This window comes from Spermophilus citellus, assembly GCF_964194105.1.
Source record: "Spermophilus citellus genome assembly, chromosome: X".
NCBI lineage: Eukaryota > Metazoa > Chordata > Mammalia > Rodentia > Sciuridae > Spermophilus > Spermophilus citellus.
The window spans coordinates 26,034,582-26,051,748 of NC_138190.1; the positions used below are offsets into that span (position 1 = coordinate 26,034,582).

General features: G+C 34.3%; 1 protein-coding gene across 6 annotated transcripts in view; it reads right to left on the bottom strand.

The window, feature by feature from the left end:
- Positions 1–17,167, bottom strand: part of DMD (dystrophin) — a gene marked incomplete at its 3' end in the record, with an annotated part of 2,539,585 nt that overhangs the window by 738,207 nt on the left and 1,784,211 nt on the right. For all 6 annotated transcript variants that reach the window (XM_081277777.1, XM_081277778.1, XM_081277780.1 and 3 more), the window contains one exon: positions 3,937–4,038. In XM_081277777.1, coding sequence (XP_081133903.1) covers positions 3,937–4,038 — 102 coding nt within the window. The remainder of the gene's footprint in view (positions 1–3,936; positions 4,039–17,167) is intronic.

A 17,167-nucleotide genomic window follows, 5' to 3' on the forward strand; every position in this document is an offset into this window, starting at 1 on the left:
TAACAGTCATTTTCTTACTTTTTAACTGCTAAATGGGATACTACTGAGGACCTAGTTATTAATCTGTGGAAAATGGAACATATTCAAATTTATCCCATTGATGACATAAATATAAAACATTATTACAAAAGATATAACTTTAGAAAAAATTTAAACAATTTACCTAACTTACACAATCATCTTCAACAACTTCTGAAGTCAAGATAAAGGAGTAATATACAAATATAGTGAATAAAAGTGTGTATGCGTGTGTGTGTGTGTGTGTGTGTGTACCCAGTGGTGAAGTAGAGGGGAAAGAGAGAGAAGAAAAGCAAAATAACGATGCTTATTTCTTCAATCATGTGATTCTAAGATTATCCCAGTAATTTATATCAGAGATCTAGTGCTATATTGATGTCATTCATAGAACTGTCTCATAATATATTTTTGACCATTATAGGACATCCTCAAAGACAATAAGGAAGAAGTTGGTTAGTCAGGCATGAAAAAAAAAGAAACCAAAAATTGACCATCTTTTAAAGTTAAGAAAATCCTACAGAAATTGATGAAGCAAAGAGGAAAAAAGGAAAGAAACTGAATAGGGGTGACCCGCTCTCTCAATCAGACTCAGCTTAGCAGAATTTGGCAGTTAAACAGACAGGCTGTTTGATATTGAATGTGGAGGTGCCAATAGGTAGTCAATTTCCTATGAAAGAGAAGCATTCTCTGACGTGTCCTTAATTAGAAAGTCAGCAAGCAGTGGACATACTAATTATCCATTTAAATACTGGGTCTTAAATGCACATCAGGAGGGATTTTCATTTTCTTTTTTAAGAATATCACTTTCTTGCTCATAATTGTCATAGTTTCTAAATGTACCTTCCCCCAAAATGTACAGCAAGCTTTTCTGACCCATTTCCCTTATATTGAAGGATGAGGCAGATCAGCATTAAGGAGAAGAGGCATTAGAAATAGCATATTTTATATAAAGTATGTTGCCACCAATTCGTGTCTTCATACATGCACTTTGGATGATGATGTCTATCACATTCCACTCTCCTTGCTAACCCCCTGCCACTTCCCTTTCCCTCCTACCCCTCTACTCTGCTGTCATTTATTTTTTTTTAAAAAAAATCAATAAAAATAAAAAAAAAGAAATAGCATATTTTAGCAGTGCACACTCCTGTAATCTCAGCAGCTTGGGAGACTGAGACAGGAGTATCATGAGTTCAAAGCCAGCCTCAGTAATGGCAATGTGCTGAGCAATTCAGTGAGACCCTGTTTCTAAATAAAATACAAAATAGGGCTGGGGATGTGGCTCAGTGAGTGGTCGAGAGCCCCTGAGTTCAATCACCAGTACCAAATAAAAAAGAAAGAAATAGCATATTTTAAAAATTTTGATATATGAATTCAATGTTAAAAAAGGCTTTGTTCATATACCATCAGAGCAAGGGTTCAAGCTTCAGAAAAATTATCTGTAACCTTTAAAAGAGAAAGTTTTGATCCATGTGAAGATTTAAACAGCCTTCACAGCTTTCAGCCTTATGCTGTTGAGTGCCACTCTGAACTGTGAGTTTTTTTTTTTTTTTTTTTTTTTTTTTTTGAGCCTTTAGCATTTCAGGCTAGCACAAACCCCAGCTAATATTAAGGTGTTTCTAAGATCATGGTCCATATCAAAAGTTGTGGGGATGAGGGTGCAGCTCAGTGGTACAGCACTTGTATAGCATGCAAGAGGCCCTGGATTCTGTACCCAGCACTACAAAATAACGATGATGATGATGATGATGATGGTGATGATGATGATGATAATGATGATGATGTTGTTGTTAGTAAACTATTTCTCCAAACTCCATATCTCCAAATCAGTTTTCTCTTTTTGCCCCTATCACCTTGATATGTTGATTTGTCTCCAAACTCAAGAGAAAAGTGAGACAACAGGAATGAGTTTTCACTTAAGTCCTATTTCTCCCAAATGAGTCTAAATGAAACAGGGAAGCAGGAAAAGAGAAAACAGGGAAAGAAAAGTGACTGTTACAAAATGGTTTTAAGGGATGTGAAAGAACAAGGAAGTTATACTTCCTTGTTCTTTCTTTTTTAGAAAGGTAATTCTCCTTTTATATCACTAATGCAACAGTAAAAAGTAGATAAGCTCAGGTATGCCAGATCTTAGTTCTGAGGTCAAAGTACACCAGGAGTTGGGGGAGGGGATTGTGTGTGATTAAGTTAACATCAACTGCTTGGATTGTTTTATCTATAATAATTAGAGCAAAAATTGTCTAGACTCTCAGTTACAAACCAAAGTGAATTAAATGCAAATTAGTAATCTGTAATAATTGGTGCTAAATTCTGGCTCATTGTCATAACTATATGGCATTAAGTTTTTGAAGATTAACCAAGAGTAGATAGAATGAATCTACGCAACAGTTCATTTGTCCATGTTATGACTGGCTATAGTGAGAATCAGTCTGGTAACTGCTCTAGGGATTGGCTTTCCTTAAAGTATAAATAAAAATCCTGGGGGTTAGATATACAGCTCAGTGGTAGAATACTTTGCTAGCATGCACAAAGCCCTGGGATTTAATCCCCAGCACCACACACACACACACACCCACACACACAAAAAAAACCCCTAAAAACTGAAAAGAAACCCTGAAATTTGCTGCTTTCAGTACTGTCTCTAGATCTCCAATATAAAACACATTGTCTTTTTATGAAAAATGATCATGATGAGCTTGGAATTGGAATTAAATTATTTTTTTTCTGGATTTTAGGACTGAAAACAAATGTATTCTCAAGTAAAGGTACATTGAAATCTACAGAGAAACCCGTGCCTTTTAGCATCTAGTATTTGGATATTATTTATAGGCCCAAACTTTAAATTTATCTAAAGAATAGTCCCTTGTAAGCTATAGGAAAAACAAACAATTTTCTAGAAATGAAACTTGGGCCAAGCACAAGGGAAACTAAGTGGTGACCTTAGAGACAGAGTCTAAGTCATGGTAATGTTGTTTGCAAGGACAAACTGGTTCTGTATAATGAGGTTATTGACCTGCACTGTTTTTAGTTTTAGTGCAGTTTTAAACATAAGGGTGAGGCTCACTAAATCTCAGCCTGCAACATTAGCTGAGAAACCAAGACTGATCAATAAACAGCCACCATTACAGGCTCTCGAGGAACCTTCATCATAATGGCAGCCATTATAATTTTGGTCAGGTGCAGCAAATAAGGTAACCTATACCTAATGTCTATTTATCACTGTACCCTCATTTGCAAATGGAAGACATTGATTAGCTGTTTTTTTGAAAACGGACCTGTCTTTCCATTTTTCTCCTCATGTAATAGCCTGTGAATAAATGTGCCCTAGACTTCAAAATGCACAAAGAGAAGGGAAAGAAGGAGAAAGCTTTCACCCAGACCAGCTTTTTAGCGAAGAAAGAAGCAATTACATGACATTTCACTAAAAATTCTTGACCCAATAAAGTACTGAAGCCTGAATGCTGGTTTTCCTTTTTCATAAGAAAGAGCAACAGAGAAAGGAAAGGTCACAGACCATATTGTGATTCTTTACAGCTGTTGGAGACAGACAGTATGATGCAGTAGCTTGATTTGAATTAAGCCAAACAATATGAAAAGCATCAAGGCTGGCAAGCAAAGCAATAAAGCCCCAAAGAATTTAATCTACCTTGAAGGTGGGACTACTTTTCGTGTTGATGGCAGCACACCAGGACAGAAATGAATCCTTTAATGCAATGACTCGTTAATAGCCTTAAGATCACAATATATAAATAGGCTTCGTTGAACAAAAAGACAGCTTTGCTTCTGCTATGGTAGTATGGCCAATATTTCCTTACAAGTTATTTCATTGATTATAAATAGACCACATCAATGGCAAATGTACAACAGGGGAAGCATAACCCATTATGAGGTAATGGATATTGCTAAAGGTTGCTTCATTACCTTCACTGGCTGAGTGGCTGGTTTTTCCTTGTACAAATGCTGCCCTTTAGACAAAATCCTCTCCACATCCGGTTGTTTAGCTTGAACTGCTACTTCAGTTTCCTGGGGAAAAGAACCCATACAGTGCAGATTAACTTCACAGTTAGCAATAAAATTACTAAATTTAAATATACCCTTGGAGACTCCACATGTATTGCAGATCAATTTCTGCATGGTACATAGGGGCTCAAAAAACATACCTTTTGGTGCAGAGAAAAGAAAAATAGAGGTCTCTGTGGAACACACTAAAGGTAAAACAATTGATCTAAAATCTTCTTGAATTGTGTAATAATGCCATGACATTATTATATAGAAACACAGAGACTTTCTATTTTTCAAAAAAGTAAATTTAGACAATAATATGAGGTACAGTTTATAATATGTGCATATAAATTCTGGTGCTAGCTTCAATAATCTCAATCACCCTGATGCTTATTTTACTTTACAAACTTTTTATTTCACTAGATTCTGTGCTGGGATTTGGATCTACGATTTTTTTGAGATGTAAATCAAATAATTCTATCTACAACACTGTCGAAATTAAGTTTCTTTCCAAAGAGTAAACACTTAAAGCACAGTATCAAAGCTTATTATTTATCAAGCAGTCAAATTAAATAGGCCTTTGAGGAATGATTAAATTAATTGTTTTATTGTTTGTTTTTCCTTAGTCCGGAGAAGACTGAAGCATGACCGAAAAAAAACAATCCCTTTAGATATATGAATATAAAGTGTTTTCTTAGTGACTACTGTCTAGCTCTCTTGAAGAAAGAACAAAAGAAATGTGCATAAATTGAAGCTGAAGGAAGTGAAGTTAAATATTACAGAAGACTTTTTGGATGGAACACTTGTTAAACACTAGGATAGAGTATTGATTAATCAATGTCAGGCATCAGTCAGGGCCTGGGCAATCTTCGCTAGAGAGGGGCTCCTGATTAACCCGCATCTCTCTTCTTCCCTCTTCTTCCCTGGAGCCTCTCAGCACTGCTGTGTGTACGTGTCTTCATGTCATTGTTTCCTTTATATACTGTGTTTGTACCTATTCTATTCTCTCTTCGTCTGTGAGGGCAGGAAACCCTGATCCACACTACTATATTCTTACATAGCACAGTGGGGTATCTTGCAACTTATGGGTGCTCAGCACATACTCTTAAGGGAGACTATTTCTCCAGTTCTTATTATAATGACTACTAGTGGGAGACGGTGCTTTAGTCAAAAGTGTCTGTGACTTCAAGGCTAACTCTATGTATTAATAGGTATGTGTGCAAATCTCAGTTCCTTTACAATAGGAGCCTAGCTACTTCACTCTTCCAGAACTGCTGATTAATGGTCTTACCACCCATTGCAAGAAAAGGTATTGTTCCTTCAAAGTGCAGTACCCAGAATGACTATAACTCTTTGCTAGAGGTAGAAATAGCTGTGATCTCAGATCAGAGATGGGACACATCTAGTTTTAAACACTGAATTTTTAATATATCCCCAGCCACTATAAATTCACCTTTAAATGCTCTATTCACAAAACATTTTGGTATAGTGATTGCTTACATGATCTCAAAATATTATGAGGGAAAAATAAAGTATATTACTCTAAAGAAGCAGAGAAAAGACCATATCTTTAGCAAGGTAAAAATGATTTAAGAAAAGGTAAAAAAGTAATCACTTATTTTTACCTGCACAGGTATGCTATGTATATATAATCATGAATTGCCAAGACAAATTCATGTATGATATTTAAATTATACTGAAAGTCAAATATGCATTATGCATCTAAACTGAGTAAACTTGAACCGGTGTCACTACCATTCATTTTGCATGTTTATTCAAAATAAAGTGCAGTTTTCTATTTTTTCCTGACTACCAGAGACTTTTCTTCTGAAAGTCATTGATTTTGATAATTACTGATAATAGACAGAGGTTTCAGATTACCTTCATAACAGCCATAGATTATTTAGTGATGAAAATATAGTTACCTTTTGTATAATGACTACTATTTACCTCTCCCAAACATTTACTATAACAAATTCACACTTTGCAAATTAGAAAAAAAGTTAGAATGGGAAGGGTAGTAGTGATGGTAATGATTATGTGAATAACTTGCCTAATATCCCATGAGAAGTAGGAGAGTTAATATTCAAACATAGTTCTGCTTGAATCCAAAGCTCATGCTGTTTCTACTAGTATTAGCTATCTTTCCATGCTTTACAAAAACATATATAATCTGATTTATTCTAATTAATGTCATTTCTAAGCATTAAGCAATTTTGCTTTCATCATCTGAATCTATTTCACATTATGACATATGCTGATAAAATGTCATACCTCTCTGATAATAAAGAATAATTTAACTTGTTCCTATAAAGTTATCTGTATTGTGGCGTGTGAATTGGGATTCCAGATAAATGCTATGGGTAGACCATCTGAGATGAGTCATTATGGGCCAGTAGGAAGATGGTTAGTTGAAGCAAGAGTAGTTATTCCCACCCATTGGGTTTTTATTGTATTTTATTTTTGCTACCAAGGATTAAACCCAGAACTACTTAGACACTGGACCAAATCCCCACTCTTTTACTTTTTTTTTTTTTTTTAATTTTGAGACAGGGTCTTGCTAAGTTGCTTAGGGCCTTGCTAAATTGCTGAAGCCAGCTTTGAACTTGCAATCCTCCAGCCTCAGCCTCCTGAGAAGCTAGGATTACAGGGGGGAACGAACATGCTCAGCAGGAATTTTTGAAAATGACACCAAAGATCATTGTTTCCACAACCACACTACAGCCTCATTTGTGCTGGTCTAATTTCTTTTTTTTCTTTATAATACACCAGAAGTAGTCAAATTGTGTGTATAATTTGACCATCCCTATAGAATTATCATTTGTGAGATCAAGACACATATTTACCTTGTTCATTCATTATATCTTTGGCAGTTCCTGTGACATATTAGATGCTAAAGAAAAAAAATTGTTGAATGGCAAATAAGTATTGTTGCACTTTAAGCCTGTGGGATTTTAGTTAGGCTGTGTATTAATAGAGACCTTTGGTCATTCAGACAGTTGAGCATGTTTTCATAGCACAGATTATTTCCCCTCTAAGTAATTTGCTAGAGTTAAATACAGAATCTCCTCTTCTATTTCGAGATTTCCCTTAATTAGTATAAAAATTTTACATCTTTGTGTTATTCATTACAGATTTAGAAAACCCATTCCTATGATAAATTAAAATGGAGTTATTTTATAGTGAACTAATCTTTTGTTGACTTTCTTTTAACTAAAATTTAATTTCTTTGGTATTTTCCTTCTTTGTCAAAATATTTACATAATTTAATCTTCATCTAGGGAACCAAGGGAAGATGACAAATACAAATGTTGTAGCAAACAAGTGAATATTTTACATAAGACACCTGAATGTAGGATCTCAAATCAAACATTTTGTAATTACTGCACTTGAAATATAATAAATAATTCTTAATTTTGATTTGAAGTTTCACTGGAAAAGTAAACCTAGAGGGGATAGAGGACTGCGATTCCTATAAAAACTATTAACTCCCATGAGTTTTAAAACCTGCAATGCCTTAGCATGGAAAGTCTTAGGCTTCCTTCCAGACATGCCCATTTCTAATTTCTTTTGCTCATTCAGCATAGTATGACAATATTCTCCTCAGATTCCCTTAAATTTCTACCCCCAAATACAGATGATTAATGTTTGTTATATTTGACACAACTTTATATTTTATAGTATTTATACAGTACAACCTATTTTGATGGACAACAAGCTTCTTGTATTAACCCCACTTTTAGTAAAATGGTTTTCTTAAAACAGTATCATTGGAAGATATGCACTGCACCATCTAATCAAAATATTTATCAAATAAATATTTCTACATATGTTACACACTGGGATACAATACTAGAGAAATTTCTAGTCCTCACGCACATGCAGATATGTGTATGACCCATGTATTCACATATGTATGTATATTTTATATAATGTATAACAGCACATAGTCCATTTATATACATGATATGTATGTACTATATATATCCAAATGTGTTAATAAATGTAGATGTATGTGTGTGTACACACACACACACACACACACACACACACACATATATATATATATATATATATATATATATATATATATATATATGCTATGAGGAAAGATAAGATAGTAAGAAAAGAGTAATGATGGCTCTATTTTAGGTATGATGAACAAAGAATGTGTCTACTCTCAGGAGGAAATTGAATGAAGAGCAGAGATGGGCAATGTCTTACTGGAAAAAATATTCCAAGAAGAGGGAAGAACAAGTGTAAAGGTGCTGAGATGCTGAGGAGTCCAGTTTGTATAAAGATTCAAAATAGTACAATATTCTGCCAACCGACATAGGGTATTTTAGACATAGAAGACAGAGAAAAGCTCTTTCTATGATTGATTATATATACCAAGTTTATAATATTTGTTTAAAACCAACCTAACTTTACTTTTTAAGATGATAACTCTAGTGGCAGATTGGAGGGAGGATAAGAGACTGGTGGATGGAGAATAGTTAGGGAAGCATTTCAGAAGTTCAAGTAATTGTTGAAAAAATAGGAGGAGCATGGATATTCAGGGAGGATCACTCTTAAGATGACGTTGTGTCTGTGGAGGATTGGCAGAATTTGATAAGGGAAAAGAAAATGTTGAGAGTCACTGAGATTTTAAAGACTGGGAGAAAGAGACTAGGGGTATAATATGGATACATGAGCCTGTATATGGAAATGCATTAATGTGCTAAAGTTGGGCACATAAGTCAAGGTGCCTGTGAATAGCATGATATAGATGTCCAGTGAGCAGCTGGAAAATTTGGCTGACATTAGGGTAGCCCAAATAATACTTAGAGCTCCAAGTTTTAAGCAGGTGCTTAGTAGATTGACTGAGGAAAAGATGGTATGCCAAATGAATTGCCCAGGGTTTGCACCTACAGGGTGTACAATACAGTTGGTTCTCTGTATCCTTAGGTTCTTTTGTGTTCATGAATTCAACCAACCAGGGATCAAAAATATTTTTAAAAATGCATCTGTACCATACATGTACAGATGGTTTTCTTGTCATCTTTCCTAAGCAATACAGTACAATTGTTTAGATATAATGTGCATTGTATCAGGTTCTGTAAGTACTCTAGTGATGTGGGGAGGTTATATACAAATACCATGTCATTTTATAAAAGGGAATATACATCTATGTATTTTGGTATCCACAGTGGTCCTAATTGAATCCCCTGAATATGCCAAAGGACAACTGCATTCCCTGTCTACAGGTCACCAAAGTAGTCTTAGATTTAGTCTTCCAGTGAATGGACATCCTAAAGTCACATTATTTCCCTCCATAGAAGTATCTAGATGAAATAGATGACATTCCTATTGCCATCTCTTTACCCTTTAATAAAATAATGAAGGGTTCAAATACCTGGATGACATTTACTCTTGGCCCCATAAAAATAGAGCAATGAGTGAGAAAAATCATGTTTAGCTCTAAATCCTTTGTGGTTACTTCTCCTTGGCACATAATGGGAAAATCAGATTTCTAATTATATTCATCTTTGATAAATCACCTTAGAAAGACCGTTTTGAAGATAAATTTCCACAATTTACTTCCTTATGTTTGTTTTCAGTGTAAATTTATCAGTTAAAAGATAGGTCAGTTATTTGGGGCAAAATATTGCTTGAAGGGTCAACTGTAGTAAATCCAATTAAATTCACTTAAATATTCTTTAGTATATTTTTTCTTAAATGGCTATGAGGAAAATATTAAGAAGCTCATAATGATTCTGACAAAATAGAACAGGTAAAATAAATTTAAACATTTAGGCATGCCTCCATAGAAGTAAACTTGACTTGGAAAAACTAAAAAGCAAAACAACAAACAAACAATTCCAGAAAAACCACATGTCTGTGCAAAGATATGAAAACAAAACGCTACTACATGACTGGTTTGATTATACTTTTTATACAAACAGAGATATGAAAAAATGTGATCTATATGTGTAATATGAATTGTAATGCAGTCTACTCACATGTATAACAAATTGGAATAAAAAATAAATGTTTTTAAAAAAGAAAATTTTTAGCTTCTAAAAATTTTTAGCTGTGCTGAAAATGTCAACTAACTGCTATGATGATTTTAACTGTTATAATAATATTAACAGACTATGGTTTCTAAATATTTACTGCCAAACATTGTGCTTTTCATACATGTTTGCCCTACAAAAAGAATTTTTTATCTATTTCACAGATGCTGAGATGGAGAGAGAATACGTCAATTGTTTAAAACCATGAAGCTTGCAGATGGAAGAGTTGAGATTTATACAGGCTGTATCTGTCACTAAATTCCCACTTTCTTCCTCATTCTGGGGTGTATATATAGTGTGTGTGTGTGTGTGTGCACGTGCACACATGCACATACACATACATGTGTATGTGCATATGTATAAATGTGCTTATTATGGCTTCTTGCTAAAATTGGCAGATGTGGGTCTTAATATCATGCTAATTCTTTTTTCTCTTCTTTAACTCCAATACATTATACAGGGTTTTTTTCAGGATACAAATGAGAGAAAATCCTCTCTCTCTCACAGAAAAGGAAATAAATTCTTACACAGACTTGAAAATGTTCCAAGGGTTCCTCATTGTGGGTTTATGATTGCTAAACCTCTGGTATCCAGGTTAGAGAATTGGTCTGAGTAAATCTTTTATCTCCCAAATGGCCTCACATCTTTATATGATTTAAGATAAGGTGAAGAAGGCCACATCTAAAATGGAAACATCACTAATTATAGTGGCCAGTTTTTGTAAGTAGAAACTATTCAACTTCAAAGAACATTCAGATAAGAAAGTCTTCATGGAATTTCAACACAACAACAAAACCTCCCTCACTTCTAATAATAGAACACTTCCATTTAGGTTTTCTTCTTTGATTTATTCTTAATGTCCTCTGCAAACCAAGACTGTACACCAGGATTTAAGACCCTTATGATGAAGAGTTTTATTTTCATGATACTATTGATAATTTGCTACAACATCAAATATACATTTTGAGAAAATGAATTGTTTAAGTAGTTAATAGAGCATAACCCTTTATCAATGCTCCCTAGGAAAATTACATGGTCAATTTTTAAATCTTGCCCTATTAGGGATTTTTTTTCAGTACTGGTTGAGGATTGAACCCAGTGCACTTTACCACTGAGTTACATCATTCCTGGCTCTTTTTTATTTTATTTTGATAGAGTATCTTGCTAAAATGTTGAGGATGGCTTTAATCTTGCAATCCTCCTCCCTTAGTCTCTGGAGTCACCTTGTATTACAAGCATGTGCCACTGTACTTGGCTTGCTCTGGTAGGTTTTTGAAATGGAGTAAATCTAACCACCTTCAGTTTTAGTTCTTTCTTATTAAATGGCTTTACTACTATTGGGCAGTTGCTGATTCCACAAGCAGTGAAGCAAAAGTAACTAATAAAAAAAGACCCAATAAATCTTTGAAGGTGACAATAGCAAGTCATGTGCAAATTAACATATATTTTCCTAGAATTTGTTTATTTAACATTATTTTTCTTTTCTGACTCACATAGAATTTATTTATCTAATCTGGGTTGAAATATACATTTTTGTAAATTAAATATATTTATTCAGAAACATGCTATATTTTCCACCTTTATTTTATTTTATTTTTATTTTTTTGATTCTGGGGCTATAGCCCCAGTCATTTCTATTTCTTATTTGAGACAGGATTCACTAAGTTGCTTAGGGCCTTGCTAAGTTGCTGAGGCTGGCCTTAAACTTGTGATCCTCCTGCCTCAGTCTCCTAAACCCCTGAGATTACAGGAATGGATCATCACACCTGGCTTTTTCTCTATTTTGAACACTGTATTTCTAATTCAGCATTAAGTTCATTGTGCATGTGTTTAACTAGAAATTTTGGTGTTTCAAAAGATAGTATGCCACTAATAAATTTTTCTTTATTTTACTTCCTTATTTTTAATTTACTGAAGTTTCCTTCATTTTCCTTATTCATTTTACTATGTAAAATTAATATGTATTTCAAACCTACTGTAAAGAAGATATAAACAGACTTTTACATATGTTTAAACATGTATTCATTTGTTCATTTGACAAAGACTTATTAAATGTTTACTGTGCTGTAGTGTCTGGCTAATAGCTGGAAATATAAGAATACAGACACATAGGCTGGGTGTGGTGGTACACATCTGTAATTCCAGAGGCATGGGAGTCTGAGGCATGAGGATTGCAAATTCAAGCCAGCTTCAGAAACTTAGTGAGACCGTATTTCAAAATAGAATATAAAAGGGCTTGTTTTCCACCAGGACAGAATAATATATCATACAGAAGTTGTTCTTTCAGCTTGGGTCCTGGATTGAGAAGATATTTGGAGCAGATCTACAGTCTACAATGAAAAGAGACCTTGACTTATCCAACTCATCAGGTAGAGCATAGCTGCAGCTAATCTGCAGATAGATATGTAAGTAAATAATAAATGTTTGTTACATTATTGGAATTTGGGGGTTGTTTGTTACTGCAGCAAGAGCTGACAATTGCAATATTATAGTAAAACTGAACGACCAACCAAAAATATATGGCTTTCTGGTATGAAAAGATCAAAATAAGCCTTGAAAATAAATGTGCCCTGGTCACATATATTGACTGCACCATCTCTCATTCCACATACAAACTATTTGCTAAAAAGGGTAGCCAAGAAATGAAAAATGAAATGGAATCAATATTCTGTTAGAGCCTCACTTCTCTGGCCTAGATTTTCAGGCAGGCTCTGACAAATGAAGGCTGATGGATGGAAAAACACAACCTTATGTAGTAAAGTTTCTTTCTCTTTCCCCTCATGCTGGGTGACTGTTCTTTTATTTATCTACAATTAGGTTTGCTAGACCACTGTAACGTGGCTCTCTTTCACTGTAACTGTGTGCTGTCAAATATGTGCCAAGCTGATTGACAAAGAATGACAGGTTCTCTCTTTCCATTCTGGAATAATCAAGGGCAGCCCACCAAAGGGAGGCTTTTTTTCTGATTTAGAGATTTCAAAAATAATCTGTCCAAGTATACAAAGTATAATGTAGTATTGATTTTTAAAGTGACAAGTGCTGTGAAACTGAGAAGATATAATCTACTAAGCTGCATACTTGGGAATGTTCAAGGATAGCAAAAGAGTGGACATAGGAGTGATCATCAAGCAATGAGTTTGACACTCTTAAAGCTGGCATTTCAAATTTATTTTGGCAGTGGAATTCTTTTAGCAAATGTAATCTTATCAAAACCCCTTCAGCAAATTATGTCACTCATTTAATAAATATTTACAGATCACCTATTATGTGCTAAACACTGTTTGGGGTACTAGATATGTAACAGTGAACAAAACAGACAAAATCAGGCCAATTCAGGGTAGAATGGCTATAGACAACAGTGAAAAAAAACAGACTAAATTGTTCCTGTCTCCATGAAGCTTACATTCTAATGGAATGATGTAAGATGAATTATATAGTATATCCAAGAGTGAAAAGTGCTAAAGAGAAAAAACAATAAAGCATTGAATGTGGATAGGAAGTGTACTTATAGGGTAAAGGGAGGTTGAGGTGTGGACATTTTTGAAAGTTCCTCCAGGGAAAGTCTTACTAGGAAGTAAAATTAAAGATAAGTAGAAAGTGAGGGAATGAATTAAACAGGCATCTTAGGGGAAGAACAATCCATGCAGAGGAGATAAGTATAAAGAGTTTCCAATGAGAGTTTATCTAGTATTTCAACAAAAAAGTGTACAAGCCAGGATGAGTGGGGTCTAGTGAGCAAGGGGAAAGTAGCAGGAAGCATAGTCAGAGAGGTTGAGGAAGGGGCAGATATATCACACAGGGCATCTTTGTGGGGACTTTGGGCATTATTCTCAGACTCTGTACCATAGGAGAGTTTTCACAGAGGGGTGATGTGATCTGATTTTTTTTTTTTTTTTGTGGTGGGTACTGGGGATTGAACTCAGGGGCACTTGATCACTGAGCCACATCCCAAGCCCTATTTTGTATTTTTATTTAGAGACAGGGTTGAGTTGTTAGCACCTCACCATTGTTAGAGCTGGCTTTGAACTTGCGATCCTCCTGCCTCTCCCAAGCCACAGGGATTACAGACATGCACCACTGACCTATTTTCATTAGTGCATTCTAGTAATACATAACAGTGGGATTTATTTTGATATATTCATATATGCATGGGATATACTTTCCTCTATTTCATTCCCAAGAATTTCCCCTTTTCATCCCCTCCTCCCACCATCCCCTTTCTCTATTTAATCTATTGGTCTTCCATTAATTTATTATTTTTAACAAGTGTATTATAGATATACAGAAAAATGGAATTCATTATGAAATACTCATACATGCACATACTGACTTATTTTTAATAGATCATTCTAGCCGCTGTATTAAGATTATATTTAAGGAATGCAGTGTACACATAGTAGATATGAACAGATTCCTAAAGGAGTTAAATTTGCATTGCTTAGAGAGCAGTACTTGTCCATGGAAACCAGAAGCCCTTGTTTGGAAAATCTTATACATACAGTTCTTAAATGAGGGCAAAATCTCATTTAGTTTAATAGCAATACAGAGTACTGCTTAAAAGAGCATTCATTTAAATTTATATTCCTCAAGTCTCACTATTTTCCTAACCTATTGGTGAATAGTTATCTAGGTTATCTAGCTTATAATTCTTTCATGAATTGAGAATTTGTAAGAGAGACCTTGTGGCCCACAAGGCTTCAAAAATAACCAAAATATTTGCTATCTGGCCCTTATAGGGGGAAAAAAACTGCTGATGTAGACAAATGTTTAGGGCCAGGCTTTGTGGTTCTAAAGACTTTCAAGTATACATAATCATTCCACAGTATAAACATACGTCAAAATATCACATTGTACCCCATAAATATAAATGTTATTTTCCAATTAAAGATAAAATTTTTACTGGAGTAGTTTTGATTTGGAGAATATCATGCTAAGGAAAATAAATCAATTCCAAAAATCCAAAGGCCAAATGTTTTCTCTGATATGTAAATGCTATTTCACAATAAGGGGGGGCACTAGGGAAGAATAGACATACTTTAGATTCTGTAGAGGAGAGTAAAGGGAGGGGAGGGGATATGGGAACAGGAAGGATAGTAGAATGAAACAGACTCAATTATCTTATGTACATACATGAATGCATGACTGATGTGATTCTACAACATGTACAATCAGAAAAATAATAAATTATACCTCATTTCTGTATGAAATATTAAAGTGCATAAATGCATTCTACTGTCATGTACAACTAATTAAAACAAAAATTTAAAATTATAAAAAGATAAATTCTTAAATTTTTATGGGTATATGTTTTTAATTATCAAACATTAGGAATAAACATTTTTTATTTTTAACTTTTTACATAGATTAATAGTGATAGTCAAAAAATTTATAATTATGCTTAAGAGCTGAGAGCAGCAATTGTTTTCTATAAAGGGCCAGATAATAAATATTTTACGCTTGGTTATGTGTTTCCTGTCACACCAGTATAGCATTAAAGTAGCCAGACACAATAAATAAGCAAATAAGTTTGCCCCAATATTTTTTTTTACTTACAAAAATAGGTGGAAAGCTGAATTTATTACAGTGTGCCTGGAAATAATCAAACTAGGAAATAAAACACCTTAGTTCTAGGCTTATTAATCCATGAGTTGGGGCAAGTCATCTAACTCCTTTGAGTTTCAGTATTGCTAATTACATAAGAATGCACAGATAATTATTTCGAGTAAAGAGTCAACAATATACTCTGTTTTTCTGCATAAGCATTTGATCTTTGATTAATTTTCTAGTTCTACTCTCCCTGGAAAATTGATAAAGTTGAAACGTCAAATGTGTTAGCAGGCAATTGATTAAAAATGATTGTTATTGGTAAATTACACATTCCTCGAATGTTCTATAATACATGGCCTATAAGTACCTAATGAAAAACCTTAGTTCTGTTGATTCCACAAATGTAACAACACTTATAAATGAGCATGTCTCTGTTGTGCATCTTAGAAATTCTATGTATGGTATTAGACATCAGCTCCTAAGGCACATGAGGATTCTAGGCCAGGGTTGACCCAGCACCTGCATGTGAGTCTCCTTTGTTTGCACCTGTGCTGCCATCCAGGAATGGGAAGGTGCTACAAAGTGAATTGCTTTTTGATGACTCTGTGTATGCTGCACAAAAGGCTGTGCATTCTAATTCCACTGTTGTTGCTGAATGTGGTTAATGGTAGTTTTGTTCAGTTGCACCTAAGAAAATAAGACTTCTTGATGAATTTTACAATAATAAATTCTAAGACCCATGTTTACTCCCACAGATTAACTACTGTGAAATTGGGACACATTTTATAAATGGTTGTGTGTCACAGTCTAATTGACAGCACTTTTTCTTAGTGACAAATAAAATAATTATGTATGTTCTAATTAATGCTGTCTTAAAAACAATAAAATGTGGTATGTAATTAGGTCAGGATCAAATTATTTAGTTCATGCAAAGGTAACATTAACTGGTACCATTTCCTGAAAACTTCCTAAGTGCACACACTCTGCTGTGCACTGAACATAAATCATTTCAATTAATCTCATTCTCTACTGCAGAACCTTTCAGCAAACATTATAATTTTTCAGACTAAAAGACTAGGGTCACAAAAGGTTAGAAGACTTGCCCAAAGCACAAGCTAACATGTGGTTGATCTGAAGTTTGAACTCTGCTCTGTCTGATGCAAATGAGGCATATTTAATTACTGTACTATAGGTTTTATAAATTTGTTTAAATATGGTACCAATGTGAAATTAGAGTTTATTTTATGAATCCCAGGACTTAGAATCTGAATGAAGAAGTTTGACAAGAAATAAATTTTAGTTTAAATTAGTTTCTCAATCTAAGATCTAGTACCACTTTCGGTTGGATCATTCTTTCTTGTAGGGAACTGCCTTTATACCGTAGGATGCTTTGCAGCATCCCTGGTCATCATTCACAAGATAGCATAATACTTCCTCTTCCCTCATGTGTGACAACCAAAAATATCTGCAGAAATTGCCTAATGTCCCTGGGGGATATAATCATCCCTGATGGAGAATCACTACATTATTGGATATATGAATGATCA